Source organism: Aspergillus tanneri (genome assembly GCF_003426965.1).
Source record: "Aspergillus tanneri strain NIH1004 chromosome Unknown AapTan_1_pilon_pilon_pilon, whole genome shotgun sequence".
Classification (NCBI taxonomy): Eukaryota; Fungi; Ascomycota; class Eurotiomycetes; order Eurotiales; family Aspergillaceae; genus Aspergillus; species Aspergillus tanneri.
In genome coordinates, this window is record NW_022984628.1 from 643,606 (window position 1) to 663,827 (window position 20,222).

Below are 20,222 nucleotides of genomic sequence, written 5' to 3' on the forward strand. Positions count from 1 at the left end.
GGAGATTATGCTGCCTCGTCTCGCAGAGCAAGTGGTTGGCACACCAGTCGCTTTCGAGCGAATGTCTTCACGAGCAAGGAGTGGCCAATTATGATGCCGCAAAAACGAGATTACTTCTCGGTTGGGCGTGAGCAGTCTCTCAGTACTGTCGTCGGCCTAGCGTGGTCACCACCTGGCCTTGGTAAATACCGGCGCTGTGTCCTAGCAGTGTTGACGTCAAATATGCTTGTATCATTTTACGAATCTGTGGGCCCTCAGGGAAAATGGATACGCGTATCAGTCATTAACAAATACCTGAAGCAATATTTTGAAACAGTCACGGATAGTCAAGGCCTAAGGATACGAAAAGCATCTATCTCGTCCTTTTCCTGGTGCCCACCTTTCAAAGATCCTACATTGGACCAGGGTACGACGAAATTCTGCCAGGCAGGTGGGGAGGGAAGATGGGGCCATCATTTATTTTGTGTTGCCACTGACGATAACGAAATTGTTCTTCTACATGCTCGAAGATCTTCGGCACAGGTTATCTCCTCTGATGCTTATTCGGTTGACATACTGTCTGTTACATCAATTGATAAACCCACTCAGGATTTCCCTCAAGTCCAACCAAACTCGGTCTTTGCTACTATGCTTAAGACCCAAGCGAAACCTCTATCCATCTCATGTGGACCATGGGTCTATAATCTTGGCGGTGTGAACGATCACTGTGCCTGTTCTGCGGCCGCAAACGTGGCAGTTCTGCACGGAACTAAACTTGTCATCATCAAGTTTCATTTGACTCTGTCTACAGAGGAGGGATATCAACAATCTCAGGCTTCCCGGATATCGGTGGATTGTCAGGAAAATGCCCTTGCACGCGAGCAAGGTGTGGATACATATCACTTCACGGGTCCCCTTCAGTGGCTACATATGGTAATATTGGTGAGATACTATATCTGAAGCATGCTGACTTTGCAATTAGGAGGGATCAGATGAAACCTATCTAGCCGCTGGTACCTTGGCTGGGATAGTTGTAGTGACATTCACTTCAGAGGCATATCATGGAGTAGAGACTTCTAGTCAAGCTGTGGTACACGAGCGGATGCTTGAAACAACTGCAGACGGGACACAGATTGATGAGCGAAGACACTGGGAGCCAGCAAGTGGTAAGCTCTATAGGTTTGGACTTTTTTGGCCTCGCTAATAAGTTATAGCAATTACTACGGTATTGGATGCTGAGACAAAGACTAATATCCTCCATTTTGGCACGGTTGGTGGATATACATTGGCTATGGTCCCCACGCTCCTCCACAATGAGGATTCATTCTTCCAGCCACCGTGGAAGCATTCATTCGACGACATCCGCGAGCGCTTTGATATTGACCGTGATCTTGGGGGGTTAGCGGTTGGGAGACTCTGGGGTTTAGCCTCATATGGCGAATTCGTTGTCGCTGCAGTTACGATACAACCTGGAGACATGATTGAATATCGCACTGCAACTGAGGAGCGCACAACTCTGATATTTTCTCGAGCACGGTCCCAGATCACGGAACTTGATGATACGGCCATGCATCCGACAATCCCTGATCGCTCCGCAGATTATCTTGGTGCAAAACGTGAGACAGTCTTGGGTTACATCCTGTTTTTCAAAGATGGCAAATTTGATAAGCAACCATGGTCTCACAAAATACTATATGCAACTGCTTGTTGCGCCATCGTTGAATCCCACGACACGGATTTACTATCTCAGGCCCGGAAAGCGCTAAAGTGGCTGGCTAATAAAATACCTGCTAATCTGACTGAGGAGATAAACAAATGCTCAACGCCTGGGTCCACAATAGGTGCGAAGTCTGCAAAAGAGTTAAGCGGTCCAGGCCAGCTGGTATTTGAGAAGTGCGAGATCTGTGATACTGGTATAGCATGGTACTCGGGCCGGGAAGCACAATGTGTTGAAGGCCACGTCTTCGGTAGGTGCCTCGCTAAGAGTGGTTCTATATTTTGTTTATGCTCACTATTACATCTCATAGTTCGATGTGGCTTGACGTCCCTATCTATCCAAGATCCTGGGATATCAAAATTCTGCTCTGTCTGTGCGACGGAGTACCTCAACGAAGATCTTGTTGAGGCTTCCTATGGTACTGATATTCCTGAAGCTACTCGGATTCTCTTTGATGCGTTTGATACCTGTATCTATTGCAATGGCAAGTTTTGTGCTTAATTTCCCCTCCCTATTATCAAGGTGCTCTAATATAATACAATCATGCCGACTACATATGGCTGCCTACTGTGTCAATCCAAATAGCTTTCCTGCTACAGGATTCCATTCATCCTCCCAGCGGCGTGTGCTTTCCTTGTGAGCACCAGCGCGGAGCTTCTCGAGGTTACTTGGCTCACGAAAGAGATCAACAAGCAGTTCAGCAAGTTCTTCTGAGCTTCCAAACCCTTGCCCGTTAACACCTTCGGTCACCAGCTCGGGCCATGCTTCATAACGATCCCAGCCAACGACCGGTAAACCAGCCCCAAACATATCTACGACTTTCATGGGAAAATCAACGCCGCTACTGCTGGTATGCAAACTAACACCCAATGACGCGGACGCCAAGAGGCGAGCATAACTCTCCGTGCTGAGCCAGGCTGTATGAATGGTGACCTTTTGTAGCCTGCCGGCTTTCTTAAGCTCGGAGATTCGTTTCATATACATTTCCTTTTGCGGGCCTTTGCCAGTTATGATAGCCATGACTGTGGGTAACTGAGGCATTGTGGTGGTTGCGATTTCTGAATATCGACACAAGGCATCAATAAGTACCGAGAAGTCCTCATCCGGTGTCCAGGAAGTTGAACTAACTAGGACTCGGAGTTCCTCCGACTTTATCAATGGTCGGACAGAGGATGTTTCTGGCAGTGATAGGAGAAACTCTTCTCGAAGTTTTCCGTCCAAAATGGGCTGTAGGTGGCTTGCTGGCCGATCGTGCAACGGAAGAACGGGGGCCTTTAACTTGAACTTGCCCTTCAAAACAGAAGCCATGGCTCTAGTGACGCATAAATGCGCTGTGGCGTATTTGCAGAATGTCTTTTCGTACCACTTCGAAAGTTTTACCAGCGGGTGGTTGTCTCCGAGTTTAAGGGCTAGGATGGAATATCCAAAGTTGTGCCAATCAATAACTAGACCCGTGTTTCGTAAAAAGCAGGTAACGGATGCGATCGCGAGGCACGGTATGGAGGGAGGGTTCTGTATGAAAGAAATAGAATAACTTAGTATATACGAAAAGTGTCTTATGCATATTTTAGTACCAACCTGAAGAAGCAACCATTTCACTGGTTTGGTACGATAAGCCAACGCCCACCATAGACAAACTATCTGAAAAAGGACCTTCAGCGGGCCCAGAATTAGAAATAGGAGCTTATTGCTTGTCTCCAAAAAGGCCGGATGGGACGGTAAGGCAACGATCGATATCCTCGGATCAGAGGTAATATCGGGATGAACTTCCGACTCTGCAGTACTTGTATATTAGCAACCCTAGAATGTCCTAGATACCCATCACGTATAGAAGAAGCGCACCTTGATACCCGATTAGTTCCACTCGGCCACCCCCTTTAGCGATGCTGAGAGCATGATATTGCATGCGCGGACTGCGCCCGATATCCCCGAGTACCAGAATTTGGACAGAGGTTGTGGGGTCGAGGGGAGGCTCCCGCCTAATGGACACATGTTCATATTGCGAAGGTAGAAGTAAGATAAATAAGGTGAGCGCGGTTGACACGTAACACGCGAAACTAATTATGTCTTCGATCATGGTGAGCTTTCGCCTGAGAAACACACGGCTCAACCGTCAACCATTGTGCATATAGAGATTGAATGAGCCACGAGAAGCGCATTGAGCAGCTGGTAGCATTGCAAGTCGAGAACAGCGACACGGAGTAAACATGTCCCGAGCTTCCCCCACACAAGGATCATCAAGCGCGCGGCTATAGTGTCCAAAAGAAAGACATTTGGCTGCAGAGGCCTGCATAAATAGGCCTGTATAGGCGAACTAGACACTCTAGTGGCTCTTACTTAAATTTGTAGCATTTCATGGATTTCGTCTCTTTTACCATCAGCAAGGACCCAAGTGGTAGATTGTAGACGGCTGGGAGCATTGCATCCTGAAATGTCAGGCAGCCGCTGTGACTGTAAAACTGACGATCACGTGCGGTCATCCTTATCGATCAGCCACCATCGCCCCCCGAGTTGGATCTGGGGTCCAAAGAGGCCACGGCACTTATTCCCTTGCCTTCGTTCCTTGCTTCTGTACTACAGCTCAACCTGAGCGCTATGCCGCGTTCTTTGCCGGAATCGTTTGGCCGGTCTCCATTGAGCTTTTAAAAGCTCCGTTTACCACTCCTTTTTGGCCCCGCCTCCGTTGCCTACCTGCCTCTCGCCTCCCCTAGTCATCACCGGTTCGATTCTCTGTCTACGAAGGTCGCATAAACGAGTACTGAGATCATGTCAACGGAGGCCCCCGTATCCGGTGTGGATACGACCTCTCTGACGCCGCATACTCGTGGACATGGACATGGACCCAGTCGCGGTCGCGGTCACTCTCGATCCACTCGTTGGTCGCATGGCCCTATATCCCATTCAGTATCAGCATTGAATGCATCTACGATTCAGTCGTCACCTGTAGTGGGCACGGATACCCCCAATGGCTCCGTGTCAAACACAACATTTTACGGCCACCTACATTCGCACTCGCACGGCTCTGTTCATGAAAACGGGTGGGGAGGTATGAGCCACGGTGGTGTGTTTCACACTCATACAGCAAAACACAGCCATTCGGAAAGTGTGCCGAGCTTTGTGCATGACAATGCCATTGCATCTTCGAGTTCCGAGTCAAACAGCACGTAAGAAGCTCAATTCTCCAATCTAGTAATGCCAATGACTTACTCCCCTAGAAACGACGGCTTTGCCGGTTTTCTAGCAGCACTTCCGTGGATTGCAACTTCGTGGTATTATCGGCGTTACGTGCAATGGGAATCACCAGCCCCGCCTCCCAGCGATGTTGCGAGCGAAGATATCTTGGCCAGTTCCGGCACTAGGCATTTGGACCATACAATGAGGAAAACTTGCTTTCTGGCGGCGGTAACGATGATCATGCTTGGGGGCGCACAGCTATTTCAAATTGCCCAGCGTGGTGGTTCAGTGTTGACCTTCCCGAAAATTGGTCCAAATGAGGTTCGTACCTCGCTGGGCAAAACATGCTCTGTTGCGCTGCCTATTTATGCATCATTGAAAGTCGGCGGATTTCTTGTTGCCTTTGCTCTGCTGCTTGCAACAGCATCTGGTCTTCCAACAATTATTCCTGGAACTAATTCACAGTATTGTAACCGGGGAAGGCTAAGTCAGAAAAAACTGACCTTGGGAGTTATTCTAGCAGCCATTGTATTAAGCTATTTGGGCCTGAACACTTCTTGGGACGCACACCCTCTCTTAGGCTACATGTCACTATGTTTGTCGATATTCATCATCCGTCCGCCATTTATGGGATCTTCCTCCTCCACCGGCTCCGGAGCTGGGCTCGATATCTCTGCGTCTGAACACACCGTCCACTCAGTCTCGCAACACAAAGTTTCGACTCCCAGCTCATCAGATGTTATTTCCCCGGACTATTCAATCCTCACAGCTACTTCCGGACTCCTTTTAGCCCTTGCAACTGCGCTGGTGTCTGGTGGTGTGTCACTTCAGGCCATAGATTTGTTTTATTTACTTTCCACCGCCGGTGCATTCACAGCCTGCTTAGTATATCCAGTTACTAGCAGTATGCGCTCCGCACAAAAGATAGGCTTAGCGATCGGCACTGGCAGCGCAGTCGTACTATGCGCGCCACCTCTCGAGGACGGAGTTTATGTTTATATCTTCAGAGGAATCTTTGCTGCAGTTTCATTCTTTGCTTCGCGATTTGACGATAAACATTTGCGTCTTGCGGCCCAATTCCACAATCATCATCATCTTCGTCATCATTATTCTCACCAGACCAACGATGCATCGCGAGTGAGCAACCTTATCATTCGTTACAGCGAGCCATATCCTCTTCTATACAGCATCCTGAAGGAGAGTGATTCACGCCGCATCTTCTATTTTATGAGGTAAAAATCAGTGCGTTTGGTGCCTTACAATTATAGCTAACTGGGATCAGTCTTAATTTCGGCTTCATGCTGGTCCAGCTGTCTTACGGCTTTCTTACTGGGTCGCTAGGTCTTCTAAGCGATAGTATCCACATGTTCTTCGACTGCCTTGCACTTGTAGTTGGCCTATGTGCGGCTGTTATGAGCAAGTGGCCGCCAAGTGCTAGATTTCCCTATGGCTATGGGAAGGTGGACACCCTATCGGGTTTCGCAAATGGTGTTTTCCTTATGTATGCTTTCCTTCAACTGGCTACTCGAATTTCACACTGACCTCTTCCAGGATCATCAGCATTGAAATTATCTACGAAGCAGTAGAAAGGCTCTCGTCTGGCAGCCAGGTGAACCGCATCGGCGAGCTTCTGGTCGTCAGCATTGCCGGTCTCCTAGTAAATCTTGTTGGCATACTGGCATTTGACCATGGACACGCGCACGGACATGATCACGGCCATCATGGACACTCCCATGGGAATGAAAATATGCACGGTATTTTCCTCCACATTCTAGCCGATACTCTAGGTTCTGTGGCCGTGGTTATCTCCACTGTCTTAGTACATTACTCTGGCTGGGCCGGGTACGATCCCATCGCGTCCTGCCTGATTGCGATTTTAATCTTTGTGTCAGCTATTCCGCTCGTGAGTAGTACAGCGAAGACCTTGCTTCTTACTCTTCCGGCAGATGTGGAATACAACGTCCGCGACACTCTGGGCGGCGTTAGTACCTTACGGGGTGTTGTGGGATACACCGTGCCCAAGTTCTGGCTCGACGATACGGCCGGTTCTGGGGATGATCATCACCATGGTCATGGTCACAGCCATGGCCATAGCCATAGTCATTCCCATAGTCAGCATGACGAGCAGACTCATAACCACTGCCATGACCACCACGAGCACGAGCACGAGCACGAAAAACACAATCCCAACGTTCTCGGTGTCATTCATGTGATTGCTTCTCGCAGCGCGGATCTCGAAGACGTCCGGCAACGAACGACCGACTTTCTTCATGAGAAGAATATGGACATTATGGTCCAGGTTGAACGTGAGGGAGATGGACGATGCTGGTGCGGAGGTGGAAATAAGACGTGAGATCTAAACTTGGTCACAGTCTAGACGCGAAGTGAGCTCTGCATTATATGTCTGGTATTGTGTATTTATTTTATTCTGGACTATCATACATAGGGCGTGTTGTACATTTGTATATGATACAAGTGTTGATGGTGGTATAACTATGTGTATGTATGCTCCTTGGCTCTTCGGAGTCCCTCGAGGCGAGTAACGTAAGGGGAGACAGTAGATCTTCCGGATTCCACCTGATCATCCATCATTCACCGACTCAGGAATGAATCAAGTTTTTATCCCATTTAAAGCGTCACGTCGTTTACTCACATCCTACCATGAGCTTAGTACACCTGCCAAACGAAATACTTCTCTTCATCACTGAGCGACTCCAACGCCCCAGGGATATCAATGCACCCTCCCAGGTCACCCACCGCCTCTATACGATCGTTAACTTGCATCTTTATCGACACAACGTCCGCTTCGGTCACAGCACTCCCTTGCAATGGGCAACAAGGCACGGGCTTGTGTCAACTGCCCGTAAATTGCTCGATGAGGGAGCCGCACTTAACGCCTGTGCCGGATCATCCTGGAAGCCACTGGCGCTCGCAGCTAAATACAGTCATGAAGAAATAGTCCGGATTTTACTAGAGAAAGGATTCGATCCAAGACCTACCACCGGATGGACAGGCGAGACCAGAATTCTTGGGACTCCGCTTTCATTGGCAGTGGGAAATGGCTACGAGTCGGTAGCCAGACTATTAATCGCGCATGGCGCGACCTAAACACTCCTATAGAGGATGGGATAATTCTATGCACTGGGGGTGATGAATGGGAGACTCTAGATCTAGGGGGTCTGACAGCTATCTACTTTGCAGCTAGAAGCAGTCATCTAGAGATAGTTCGCTTCTTAATTGATGATGGTTCTAACCCAAATCCGACCCTGCACCCTATTTGCTTTGCTACCGTGGAAGGCCATTTAGGAGTGGCCTCTGTTCTACTGCATTATATAGAAATAAATAACCTTCCGACAGATATGTCTGAACAAGGCGTGCTGCTCTGTATAACGGCAGCTTGTGGCTCTGAGGCATTAGCCAGGCGTCTCCTGGAGAACGGATGCGACCCTAAAGCCAGACTATTAACGGGTATTAGCCCTTTCCCCAGGAAAACAAGCTATACTGCATTGACATGGACTGCGGAGGCCGGACATAAAAAATATCGTGGCACCTTTGTTTAACCAGGGCGCAGACCCTCAATCTAGTGGGAGTCGCCATCATAGACATGCTATTAAGTCACGGAGTGGGCATTGAAGCGCGAGACAAAGCAAGGCGTACATGTGCCTGGTACACCATTGCCCGCCGCGATGAGTCCGGGCTACGCTTACTCCTAGAAAAGGGAGTCAATCAACTATTTCGTAATAACCATAATCAACACGATACTGTATTCGGCAACAATAGGATCCGCCCGTGGGTTGACATCTTGTTGGAATTCATCACTGTTCGCTCCGTTGAAATCGACAACGAGCACTGTAGGGCCGAGCGCAAAGCAACAGATAAGGAGCTACGGCAAATGGCGAAAGTTCTACAGAACGCCCGTATTACTCCTGCATAAATCGACTTAATAATTAGGCTGCAACAGTTAATAGGACTTGATCACTTAGTTGGCTCCCGCTTATTCCTCACATTGTTTTTTCTAACATGCTGTTAATAGATACTAGGAATATCTACAGTTATAGCTGTCTGACTATTTTGGGACCGCACGAGCGTTATTTATAAAGAATGATTTATAGAACTGAAATTTCATGGTCATGTTTATACTTGCTATAACCCATGTAATATATGAACAACGCAAACCAGGTATATAGTGACTTGTCAGCGAAGATCCTATAGTTTCTATAACACCCTTCTCCCTCGGACTGACTGAGTAGAGTCCCATCCTCCATTCTATTAGTATATTTCTGTTATATAAGTTAGTACCTAGCTCTTCTAGTCTATTTCTATAGTAAAGCTTTAATATATTAAGAATAATTCCTCTAAGAGGGACTGTATTTTTAAACAGTTTCTAGTAGTTTTTCCTCTGTTTCAATATTCAGAATCCCATCATTATTATATCTATCCCTGCCAATCCTGTATAGAATATCCGGTGATCTAGCAGCTAATAAAGTACGCCATAAAATCAATATCATCTCAAAGCAGCAGACATTCAAATCCATCCACAAGCATCGTAATTTATACAAAACATAAGCCCGATTCGTATCCACTTGGTCGATTTGCATATGAGGTGATTCAGGTCATGAGGTTGGCCAATGAAGGAGACATCCCCGCTTAAATCATAATCAATGCGATTAGTGATATGGAAAGACAGTTATTTTGAGGAATCGTATTCTGATTAAGCTGGGTTACGATATAGTGGGTTGCATGTTCTGCACGCGGCTCCATCTTGCCTATATGCCTTGCTGTACTTGTCGATACTGTTGAAATATAATTCCAAGAAAGATCTGCGAAAGGTATGCATGGCCTTTTGGTCGAGTCGCCTAGGCTTAGGGAAAACTTCAGCAGATTCTATGTAGACTTTAATGATATTTGCTAGGTATGGGAAATTTATGCATCTTGTGGTATTGAATATTCCAATACAATACCAGGGTAATCACTTGTACATTGTGGCGTGTATATATTGAAATGGTTTATAATCATAACAATTATGAGTGTCGAAGAACAGTATCGAGCAGTAAAATAAGACCATATACGTGGTTAATTTACCCCCTTTCTATATGCAAAGCCTTGTCCACAGAATCCCGAGCAAGCGAAGAAGCCAAGATCTTTTTGTTCCATCATTTAAAGATCTAGACTCTTTTTCGGCCATCGCCAAGCTCGTTCGAACCGCGCATCACCCGGGAGCAAAGCACTCAATAACTCAGATCCCAACGCGACACCCGAATTCTTCGCCCACCACATCATACCGTCTATTCCGTGCAAGAGAACAGCCCAGTGCAATAGGACCAAGAAGGAGATAGGCTGTCGACATCTCAGAGCATGAACAAACTGTTTATCCGTGGTGGTCAGCCACGAGAGAACAGATGCTGCATCTTGCGAATGGGCAAATCTACGGAAGCATCGATAAAGATGGTTAATGGCCTCTTTCATGATACCGTGTTGTTCTGTGTCTGTACCGGCGAGCAGTGTATCATTCAGAACTGTCAATTGTTCAAACGAGGCCTCTGCGTCGGGATCCAGCGTGCCAAACGGGACGTTGAAGAATCCGTGTCGGGAGGTGAAGTAATTTGTTTTCAGCCAGGGACGGCTAATCTTGAGGATTTTGCTGACTCCTTGGAGTAGTTCGAAGACCACGAATATGTTCTCCGTCATGGTGGAGCTTGCGTCGCGGTCGGCGGTGAGTCGGGGAAGGGAGATTCCAATGATGGTAGTGATTATGGCATGAGCGAATAGGGCGTCGCAGTTGTCCGGGGTGATGTTATTGATGGCGAGGCGATACGGGGCCGAAGCCCGGTTGTGATATTCCAGGGCCATGTCGATATATGACAGGGCCTCAGGAGGTTGTAATGAAGATGCCATATGCAGGGACGCGATCGCCAGCAGCCCGTTCATCAGGAAGTCGAATTTCAGGGCTTTGCGAGGCAGAATCATCTGCCATACATGGTAATCGGCGGGTTCATTGCTGAGACTCTGATAGGTTTCGGTGGAGTATTTGTGCATTAATTCCAGCTCGCGCAGACGCGACAGAGTCGGTGGGCTTATTGTGCCAGTGATAGGGGATGCACGACTACCTGCATCAGGTAATTGAGTCACGTGGGATAATAGTTGCACCGGCGCAGGACTTGCAGACGATGGAGTAGTGTTGAAACGGGATGTAGGAACTCGCATATAGGAGCATGGCAGCTCTCGAGAGACGCAATTTGTGCAGGGTGGACCCTTTTCATCGCACTAGGATACGTCAGGAGAGTCCGTGATAGGTTGACGCAAATCTAGCTGTGTGGTGGTAGAGTACTCTGTAGGTGTTCAGGACCCAGGCGCAAAGCGTACCTTAACGCGTCGCCTCTTACATTGATCACATCCGTTGCGTGACTTGGTATGTGCCCTTCGAGGTGGCATCTCGGACTACTACGCGAAGGTAGTACCGGCTGGTAGAAACAACACGACCGACGTTGATGTGGAAATCCGGGGAGAAAACCACGTGGAGACACGTGGCGTTCCGGGATCACGTGGCACACCCTCACAAATATCAACCGGGGAACGCAGATGGTGGATTTCTTAATTCTGCTCAAGTACTCCATACTGGATATCAATATTGCGATGCAGTTTGTAGAATTGGCTTTTTTGGGTCAGAAGTGTACTACTGGCTCGATATATTCTCAAAAACAGAAGATATGCATCGCTGTTATAAGTACGGCTTCTCCAAAATCCCTATTCACTAGTACCTGAGATACTAAATATAACAGTGAACTACCACTATAGACGCCAATCCTTCCGCTCAGTCGGCATTAGGTATAAGACATTAACAGTTCTCACGCAGGATTGGATTCTGTCTACTCCTTAGAAGTTGACCACATAATACTATAATTCCTGTTGCTAGAACTTAAAACAGCATAAACAACTAGTAAGACTCCTGTTCAAAAGCCTATAGTCAGGTATATCCCCTGCGCTTATACTTGGCCAGAACAAGATAAGGTTAGACATTGAATTATAGTTGCCTGTGTCAAATTAGGTACCACGCTCAGCCTCGATCGACGCAGCAAGAATCTAATCGTTCACGTGTCGCTGTATGTACATAGTATGCACATAGTATGCAATTCCCTATCATAGGATTGGAAGTTGATCTACCATAGTCTGTTTTGGTAAAACTCCATAAATATCAAAGATCTGGGGTCCGTCATTTATCCACATGGCGATGGAATCCCCCGCTTTGGTGGGCCTGGCCCAACACTGGAAAAATTTTAACGGTTCAGATTGGATGTCGTTCTCGTTTTCGTTTTCGCCATCGTTTTCGCATCCGGACTTAACCTATTAGGCAAATGCCAAGAATTGTTGATAATCAATGAAAGGTGTTTGATGATGACCAAATTTTGGACTCTATTTGAAATATAGGCATGCCTAAGTCATTCTCTACCTTGTCAGCTTCTTTATGCATCCTCCCTCTTATCATCAGTACATCACAACACAACATCTACCCAAGCCCAACGATGACCAAGCAAAAATGCACAGAAGTGACCCCGCTATGTCCAGTCGAAGCAACCACCTACGGCTACTACCCCAACCTAGGCGGCAATATATTTTTCGCGGTTGTGTACGGCATATGCGGGATACTCCAACTAATCTTTGGAATCCGATTTCGAGCGTGGACATTCACAGTGGCGCTTTCCGTGGGCGCATTACTCGAAATGGCCGGGTATATTGGACGGATTCTAATGCACACGAACCCATGGGATAGCGGTGCATTCAAACTACAGATTGTGACGCTGGTGCTGGCACCCAGTTTCGTCGCCGCGGGGATCTACCTCACTTTGAAACATATCATTCTCTCGCTGGGTCCGGAGCACTCGCGTCTGCGGCCACGACTATTCACGTGGATTTTCATCGGGTGTGATATCGGCTCGTTGCTGTTGCAGGCTGCGGGGGGAGGCGTCGCTGCGGCGGCGAACGATCCGGATACGTTGAACGTGGGGAATGATATTATTATTGCGGGGATTGTGTTCCAGGTTGTTACGATGTCTGTGTGTGGGACTCTCGCGGTGGATTATTTCCTGCGGTTGTTTCGTAAAGGTTCGGGGTTGGCGGGAGAGAAGGCGTTGGAGATGGGGAAGTCCTTCGAGAGGCGTATGAAGTTGATCATCGTGGCAGAGGGAGTGGCCTACATGACGGTTTTGATCCGGTGTATCTATCGGTAGGTACCGTCAATGCTGTGTGTTTAAGTTGTAGAGGGTAGGTAAGACTGACACTTGATAGAATCCCGGAGATGGCAGGCGGATGGGGCAATGATTTAATGAAGGAGGAGGACGAGTTTCTAGTGCTCGATGGCATGTGAGTTCGCCTTCCAGTGTTTCTGAGTCATGTCGACGCTGATAATATCCCAGGATGATTGCCATTGCGGTTCTGACCTTCACGACATTCCATCCGGGTTTCTTCCTTCCGTCGTTGCGGAAGGGTGCTAAAAGCAGCACATGATTTATCTTAATCCCTAAAATCCCCCATAGACTCAGCGGATTCAATTGTATTGCATGAATCAGCGTTATCGTTATACCACCTACTCCATATTATACCCTCATGTTGCCTTGGACATATATACAGCACCATTCTCAACATATTCATAAATTCATTCCTTGATATCAATAAGCGAATGCAATTCACCTAGCTCCAATATCAATCACATACATAACACCCATGAACATAAACTGTGCGCAAAAAAAACAACAACTCCTAGCCGAAAAAAAGCAACTCCAAAAAGACTTCGATCGCTCAATCGATAGGCCCAGCGAACAACCATGCGGAAAAACACAAAGGCCCGCCTTCGATGCAGGGACAAGAAAAAACAGTGGACCGATTCCTTACTCCTCGCCCAGACTTTCCCGAACGCACCTTCGAACCTGCTTCTTGAATTCTTTCGGATCTTCCCTCCATAACCGTGCAGCTTCCACATTGGCTGGACTTTCATCATTCGGGCTCGACAGCATAGAGATGACCGATAAGAGAATAGTCTCTGGAGTTTGAACGGGGGACCAGCGTTCCGAGGCGGATTCGTATCCATACTTATCTTCCTCGGGAGGATGAAGGATGGAGATGCATACTTCACCGTTAGGATAGACTAGACCACAAGAATCAGCATTCACGAATGGTTTGGCTCCAATTCCCCGGCCATGCGAGAACATATCAAAACGTACTATTAGGGTGGAAGAGAGGTGTCTCGAACTTCATCTTTGGCGGCATATGCGGGTAGTCCGATGGGAAGGAGAGACGAGCACGGAAGAAACCACCTAGTAAGTAGAACAATGAAGTCAGTTATCAAAAGCCTTAACTATCGCCTGCTGCGGTGGAAGTTCAACATACCGCCGTAGAGCTTCACATCGTCGGAGATCATCAGCATCACCTCCCACTCAAAGATGTTGTTGTCTACCAGTCCACAGCTAATTCCAGGAATATCCTTGTCGGCCTGCATTTGCTCCAGCTGTCGAGACAGCATACGCCCTGCAGGGGTTGTGGCCATCGTGCTTGATTGTGGGGGGTGGCGGAGCAGGAGTATGTTGGTATCAGGCAGTGAAACAGACCGAGGAGGGACGGGGTATGTCCGTGAGTAGGTAGTAAGGGGGTAGGAGAAGGGTAGGAGATGGGTACTAGAAGCCCATACAAGAAAATGGGGGGGCAACGAGGGGACAAAGAAAATCCGACATAAAGTCTAGAGAAAAGTGGGGAGAAGAGATTAATCATTGTTGATGGCGGATGAGGGCATCAAGGCGGTGTGCTTATGAGTGGGGGCGCTGGGCTAGTTGTTGCTGCCCGTTCCATCAGGCAGTCAACTTAGTGGCCCGAGGTCTACTTTACACGTTGCTCTATGAATGCCAATACAATTTCTTATACACACGATATCCACTATAGCCATTTCATTTATCCCAAAAACAATCCACTAGCCAATAGCATCACATAGGGCAGTGGTACACTCCGGTGGCATCATCATGGGCTCACCCAGAAGTTAGTATCCAACCAAATACAGACAAGAAGGTCCAGGCGTTCGGTTCAGGCAATATCCGTGCTGGGTTCTGTACTGTAGCCAAATTTTCCGACGTAGATTTGACCTACAATAGCCAGTGAAAAGAAGACCACAATTGCAACCTCCAGGGCGAAAGCCTTGCCGACGGCCTTGAAGTAGCGGGCCCGGGCAGAGCAATCAAAAGTCTTCCAAGCATCAGAGATGCTGAGCTTGCCACTACCTCCCAGGATGGCAGGTACTACCTTTCCACCAAAAGAGCGGTCGAAAGGCACGATAGCCTCATCTTCCTCGGGCAGCATGGACGCAGCCACGCGAATGAAGATAGCCCGAGCGGGAATCGACGCAAGGAAGGAGCAGAGAGAGGGGACAGTAAATGCGCCCGCCAACCGACTAAAGTTGGCAAAGGAAAGCCCATCGGTTTCGGGGGTCTCATACATCAAGTCCACCAATCCAAAGCGAGTGGCAACGAGGAAAGGCAGGATGAATGCCCCAGCAACAATAGCCTGCTCAAAGACAAACACCGGAGCGATCTTAACCCAGCTCTTGTAGCCGGGGATGCGGCGGTAGAACCGCTTGGGAGAAGGCTCGGAGATCACAATATGCACCCAAGCCAACTGCAGGTTAGCCAGCAGGGTACCGACGACCAAGCGGACGAGAAACTGGCCGACAAAGTTGTAAATTGACACAGGCATCATGGTAGACAAGAGTCCTTGGGCCTGAGTGTAGACGAGAAAGATGGCAAAGCCGCGGAACCGAGACCAGAAACCACCTCGGGCGCGAAGATGTCTAATTGTCGTGCGCAGTTTGCTGGTGATGGGCTTAGCCTCAACGACCAATAGTTCAGGGTCGGCGGGAGCGGTGGGATCAGAGGCTTTGTTGCCATCCTGGTTGCCGTCGATGCGCACGTAAATATCGGGGTTGGAATCTTCGACGGCAGCGAGCGTCGTGACCACTAAGCCGTAGGTGTACTCCACCTTGAGCCACCAGATTAGCCGCCTGTAATCGACAAGGTAACAACACCCTGAGCGACTGAACTTACCGAAACGACTGCAAAGATAAAAGCCGCAACAGTGCAGAAGAACAAGCCAGCTTGCCACCCGCGGATTTCGATGGAGGGAACCTCAGGACTACCGGCTCTCTCCTTGGCGATCTCCATGCCTCGTCGGACAAGAGAAGAGACAACCATGATGATGGAGTCTCAAGCAGTGGTATTAAAAATAAAGGATGATAGTTGATAAACTCTGTGATAGAATGATGAAAAAGACGAGATGGACGGGTAGTTAGATGGTCAGGAGAGGATAATGACAAAGGGTTTTGGGATGGGGGTGTCGTCTTCTTTTAGTCGCAACACCGTCTCAGTGAGAGAGGCAGCGGTGCGGCTTAGCGACAGGCAGTGATTGAAAGGCTGCCAATCGTTTGGATTCGTGTCCCCCCGAGTGTGTTGGGGCTTATCGCCGGGAAGACCCGTGACCCCATTTTTGCCTGTTGCGGCAAGTCCGCTTATTAAGCTCGCCTTCATTTCGCCTTCACTGACTGGACCATGGTAAAGATGTGGATGGTAATTACACCGTACTGGTGTCAAAGACTACCTACATTTATCGTAAAGTACTCGCGGTTCAGTGTTTTAGATTTTCGTAATAGTCGATGCGTTCTGCCAACAGTTACACCCAGGGGTTTAGCTCTGTTTCGCCCCCAAAACGGAGAACATCAGAAAATATTTGATCTAACCGTATTCCATTATTAGCGCGTGGCCCATAGAAGATTGGTATAGCGCCCAGTGGTGGCCACACTCTGATAACGAGAGGCTACCTAGTGATTGGTTTAAATCCACTAAAGAGCCTCAAATGAAGAACAAACGCAAGAACCGTGGGTATTCCTAGAAACCAATCTAGACAACCAGACAAACCATCAAGTCTAAAAGTGGGTACAGGATATCCAGGCTGATCTAAATGCTCGCAAATGCCTCTAGTGAACAAAGGAAACGAGGGAAAACGCCAGAAAAACTAACGCACGAATCGGTAAATTTACAAAACATTCATAATCAGAGTTCTTTTCTCCATTTACTCATCGAACATTTTCTTCATAAGCTTGTGAGCAATCTCAACTCCCGCACTGTTTGAATGGTTAGCTGCGATGTAGTTGGGACGTCCATGGGGAAGACATACAAAGTGGCCGCGTTGGCAGGAACGGCTCTGGCCAAGGCAGGGCCAAATCCAGGGAAGAACGCCCTGAGGCCGCCGCTAGCGTAGACAGAGCGAATAGTACCACCGATTGTGGGCCGTCCCTCTGCACTCTGGAGCCGAGACTTGATCGTATCGACGGGGAAGACGGGAATCCACATGGCGACACCCGCAGCACCGCCGGCTGCCAAAACCGCAGGCATAGACAATTCACCGGTGACGTTTCCATTTGCGTCCTTGGGCGTCAATGTGCGTTTAATGTATTCATAAGCAGCGAAGTAACAGGCCGATCCTGGACCATCGCGGGCCAAAGTCATTGCGCTTCCACGGAAGACACTGCGAATGCCACCCTCCTTGTACAGCTGCCGAACCACATCCACTCCACCGGAGTACTTGGGCTTCTGTCCCGGCGGCGGGGGGTTTTGGCCCTGGATCTGTAAGAGAACCTTCACGCGCTCAAAGGGAGCGGTGATCAGTGTCATAGGGATTGCCGAGAAGAAACCGGCAGCGGAGATCTGGCCGATGGTATACTGGGGGTGTTATTCTCCACGCGGACGGTAGAGAAGTTACCGACAAGCGTCTTTCCTAAATCATAACCCTGGTCGGATGATTAGAAGCGGCTCATGAGAAGGAGGGAGTCTGTTTCTTTCCATCTTCGCCCAAGGTACATACCCAAAAGCTGACAGCAACTGTATTTAAACCTCATTATTAGCCATTTCCTCTATACCTCGATTGAAACAAGACACTTACACATCGGAGTAACTCCCACTAAAGGAGCAGAAACTCCAGCATACAGACCCTGTTCTCAGTCAGCGTGTTGCCTTATAAGGGCCGGAAATGGTTGAGGGTCTTACGCGAGCCAGACCCTCACGGGCCACTGTCCTCTTCACAACATCAATTGCACCCGAGTAAACACCCTTCTCTGCCGTCTGCAACCGCACCTTAACCAGGTCGAACGGGTGCCCAACAACTACCGCACAAACACCACCTGCAGCACCTGCGACAAGAGAGCGAATTTGAGCAATGGTTTGGTTGACGGGCTTAACCTCGGCGACCTTGACATCGTCGCGGATGGTCTCAGGGGTTGAAGCAGTTGTGGCGGACATGATGGCGGCGAAAACCTTCGAGCGGGGCAAGGATACAAGGCAACAAGGGAGGGGAGAAGAGAATTAGGTAGCAAGGAGAGGCGGGCAAAGTCAACAGAAAGCCAGAGCGCGTATATAGACTAAAAAATATTCACAAATGGGAAAAAGAAGCAGAAGAAAAGATAGAAAAGGGAAAAAAAAAGTGGTTCCGCGATACCTGGAGAACGGCTGAAGCCGAGTGAGCCAGGAGGAGACCGACGACGCTCCGCGGAGTACCTGAACCTCGGCTCGGGTCGGATCAACAAATTATCCGCAGTCCGGGGAAAGTTGACCGAAGAGATGCCGCAACTGTGATCACAGACGGTTCAGGTACCTGCGAACAGCACTACGAGCAGGGGTAGTACAAAGGGATTGCCCGTAGGTGGAACTAGCCTCCCATCTGTATTCCTGCCAATGCTATTGCTACCCCCTCCTAACCCCTACAGACATAGATTGCATGGTGTCGGGTGAACGGGCGCCAAACTCCAATTGACTAGGGTTTGTCCGTCATACATTGTCGCGCCATTCCTCCGAATTTTGTCTCATAATTTGTTCCTATCAGCTGGTCCAAGCAACGGATCCAAGCAACGGACGACAGGAAGTGCAGCTCTGCTCTACTTGATTCGGACTTTTGTCATATGAAAATGTGGTTGTTCCAATGCCAAGGAATCACATGCAAGGGATATGTCACTACCTCTACTCACGTGTCTCATCCATTTCAGGAGATGTTATCAGATCGAGCTTTGAGCTTATTGCCCTCTCTGATTTTGTCCTAACCTGTCTGGTATCTTAAGTACAACTCTAGAACTCTATTTTGCTACTTTTTTGTAGATTGACCGACTTTCATGGCATTCGCATATACCGATAACATCTGAATACAATTCATTACCAAGACAAATAAATAAGTCCATTCAGCGACAAACAGCAGCATCATCTCTATGTAAGCTGGAAATCTGGGGGTACCAGATATAAATTTAATGCTCAGGATTTGATTTCTGACCGCGCTCCTCCCTGGCTTGTTGCCAAGTTGCCTACAACTGATTATATATATATCTCTGTTTCCTTATGTAGGAATTAAAGTACCTTCCATACAGCTTTTATATTTGTTCTGACCCTGACCATTCCCTGGGGAAGGAATGGGAGGCAGAAGAACACTATACCAGCTACACGCCGGTAGCCTACTAGGGAGAATAACAATATCAACTGTATTGACTGCGCAATCAACGCGCTCACCAACGTGTTCTTTTTCCTTCATTTCTATCTAAAGGAATGGACAGGAGATGACGCTGAGCGCTCGCCAAGGCGCTAGGAGTAATCGGATCCCCAATTCCGATGGTCCTCTATTTAATTGTTAATACTATATAAGAAAATGTGTCATGGTTGAACCCAGTATATTGCTCAGACTAAAGCCTTCGCTACTATATAGCATGCTAGCAGATCATTTATATGTAACTGACTATAATCACGTTAATATCAACGCCAAGACTTGTAATGACTGTGATATAACTAAAACAGTTTCACGACAATCTCGAACCTACAATGAGCCTGCTGTCCACTACGGTCTAATTGCGTCTGCGAATCAAGAGGTAAAAGACAGTCATCTACGGGATAATCTGGGTCGTGAATTGGGTGTATATTGTGTAGAAATGGAAGCGGCGGGCTTGAATAATTATCCGTGCCTCGTGGTAAGTGGAATTGTGGTTATGCAGACTCCCACAAAAATAAAGCATGGCAGGGATATGCCGCCGCGGTAGTAGCAGCATATGCCAAAGAGCTTCTTTCAGCGACCTCAATCAGCCATATTGACCGCACACGGACTGCACAGAATAGTCTGTCAGGCTCAGGTACTACATATACCTAGCTCTACCGCCTTTCATTTATTTGTGTGAATATAATAGCCAGTGTATTGGCTAATATCCATGTTTTTAGCTAGTAGGTTTCGCGCTCCATTAAAACCTTACTACAGTGCCTGTAATTGAAAATTCTTTGGGACGAAAAGACGAGCTAGA

The 20,222-nt window shown here is 48.1% G+C and overlaps 9 protein-coding genes across 9 annotated transcripts; 4 read left to right on the forward strand and 5 right to left on the reverse strand.

Annotated features, from left to right (window-relative positions):
- Window positions 1–909: 909 nt before the first annotated feature.
- On the forward strand, window positions 910–2,197 carry ATNIH1004_002263 (uncharacterized protein; the record flags this gene model as incomplete). Its single annotated transcript, XM_033566958.1, has 4 exons — window positions 910–912; window positions 962–1,145; window positions 1,194–1,946; window positions 2,007–2,197. 4 exons carry the CDS (start codon window positions 910–912, stop codon window positions 2,195–2,197), a joined length of 1,131 nt encoding a protein of 376 aa, XP_033428953.1.
- A 63-nt stretch (window positions 2,198–2,260) lies between these two features.
- On the reverse strand, window positions 2,261–3,773 carry ALG1 (chitobiosyldiphosphodolichol beta-1,4 mannosyltransferase; the record flags this gene model as incomplete). The annotated part of the gene is made up of 3 exons (XM_033566959.1): window positions 2,261–3,208; window positions 3,275–3,471; window positions 3,539–3,773. The coding sequence occupies 3 exons, from the start codon at window positions 3,771–3,773 to the stop codon at window positions 2,261–2,263; spliced, it is 1,380 nt and encodes a 459-aa protein (XP_033428954.1).
- A 689-nt stretch (window positions 3,774–4,462) lies between these two features.
- Window positions 4,463–7,223, forward strand: MSC2 (metal cation transporter MSC2; the record flags this gene model as incomplete). The annotated part of the gene is made up of 5 exons (XM_033566960.1): window positions 4,463–4,860; window positions 4,912–5,755; window positions 5,990–6,102; window positions 6,153–6,371; window positions 6,422–7,223. The coding sequence occupies 5 exons, from the start codon at window positions 4,463–4,465 to the stop codon at window positions 7,221–7,223; spliced, it is 2,376 nt and encodes a 791-aa protein (XP_033428955.1).
- Window positions 7,224–7,531: 308 nt separating this feature from the next.
- ATNIH1004_002266 (ankyrin repeat domain-containing protein) lies at window positions 7,532–7,978 on the forward strand (the record flags this gene model as incomplete). The annotated part of the gene is made up of 1 exon (XM_033566961.1): window positions 7,532–7,978. One exon carries the CDS (start codon window positions 7,532–7,534, stop codon window positions 7,976–7,978), a length of 447 nt encoding a protein of 148 aa, XP_033428956.1.
- Window positions 7,979–10,027: 2,049 nt separating this feature from the next.
- Window positions 10,028–11,302, reverse strand: ATNIH1004_002267 (Zn(II)2Cys6 transcription factor; the record flags this gene model as incomplete). The annotated part of the gene is made up of 2 exons (XM_033566962.1): window positions 10,028–11,134; window positions 11,234–11,302. 2 exons carry the CDS (start codon window positions 11,300–11,302, stop codon window positions 10,028–10,030), a joined length of 1,176 nt encoding a protein of 391 aa, XP_033428957.1.
- Window positions 11,303–12,390: 1,088 nt separating this feature from the next.
- Window positions 12,391–13,372, forward strand: ATNIH1004_002268 (RTA1 domain-containing protein; the record flags this gene model as incomplete). Its single annotated transcript, XM_033566963.1, has 3 exons — window positions 12,391–13,091; window positions 13,154–13,228; window positions 13,282–13,372. The coding sequence occupies 3 exons, from the start codon at window positions 12,391–12,393 to the stop codon at window positions 13,370–13,372; spliced, it is 867 nt and encodes a 288-aa protein (XP_033428958.1).
- Window positions 13,373–13,752: 380 nt separating this feature from the next.
- Window positions 13,753–14,408, reverse strand: UBC15 (putative ubiquitin conjugating enzyme; the record flags this gene model as incomplete). The annotated part of the gene is made up of 3 exons (XM_033566964.1): window positions 13,753–14,009; window positions 14,086–14,178; window positions 14,252–14,408. The coding sequence occupies 3 exons, from the start codon at window positions 14,406–14,408 to the stop codon at window positions 13,753–13,755; spliced, it is 507 nt and encodes a 168-aa protein (XP_033428959.1).
- Window positions 14,409–14,935: 527 nt separating this feature from the next.
- Window positions 14,936–16,095, reverse strand: ATNIH1004_002270 (uncharacterized protein; the record flags this gene model as incomplete). The annotated part of the gene is made up of 2 exons (XM_033566965.1): window positions 14,936–15,883; window positions 15,949–16,095. The coding sequence occupies 2 exons, from the start codon at window positions 16,093–16,095 to the stop codon at window positions 14,936–14,938; spliced, it is 1,095 nt and encodes a 364-aa protein (XP_033428960.1).
- An 874-nt stretch (window positions 16,096–16,969) lies between these two features.
- Window positions 16,970–18,195, reverse strand: CRC1 (carnitine:acyl carnitine antiporter; the record flags this gene model as incomplete). Its single annotated transcript, XM_033566966.1, has 6 exons — window positions 16,970–17,021; window positions 17,075–17,619; window positions 17,664–17,687; window positions 17,762–17,778; window positions 17,840–17,888; window positions 17,944–18,195. 6 exons carry the CDS (start codon window positions 18,193–18,195, stop codon window positions 16,970–16,972), a joined length of 939 nt encoding a protein of 312 aa, XP_033428961.1.
- Window positions 18,196–20,222: the final 2,027 nt, after the last annotated feature.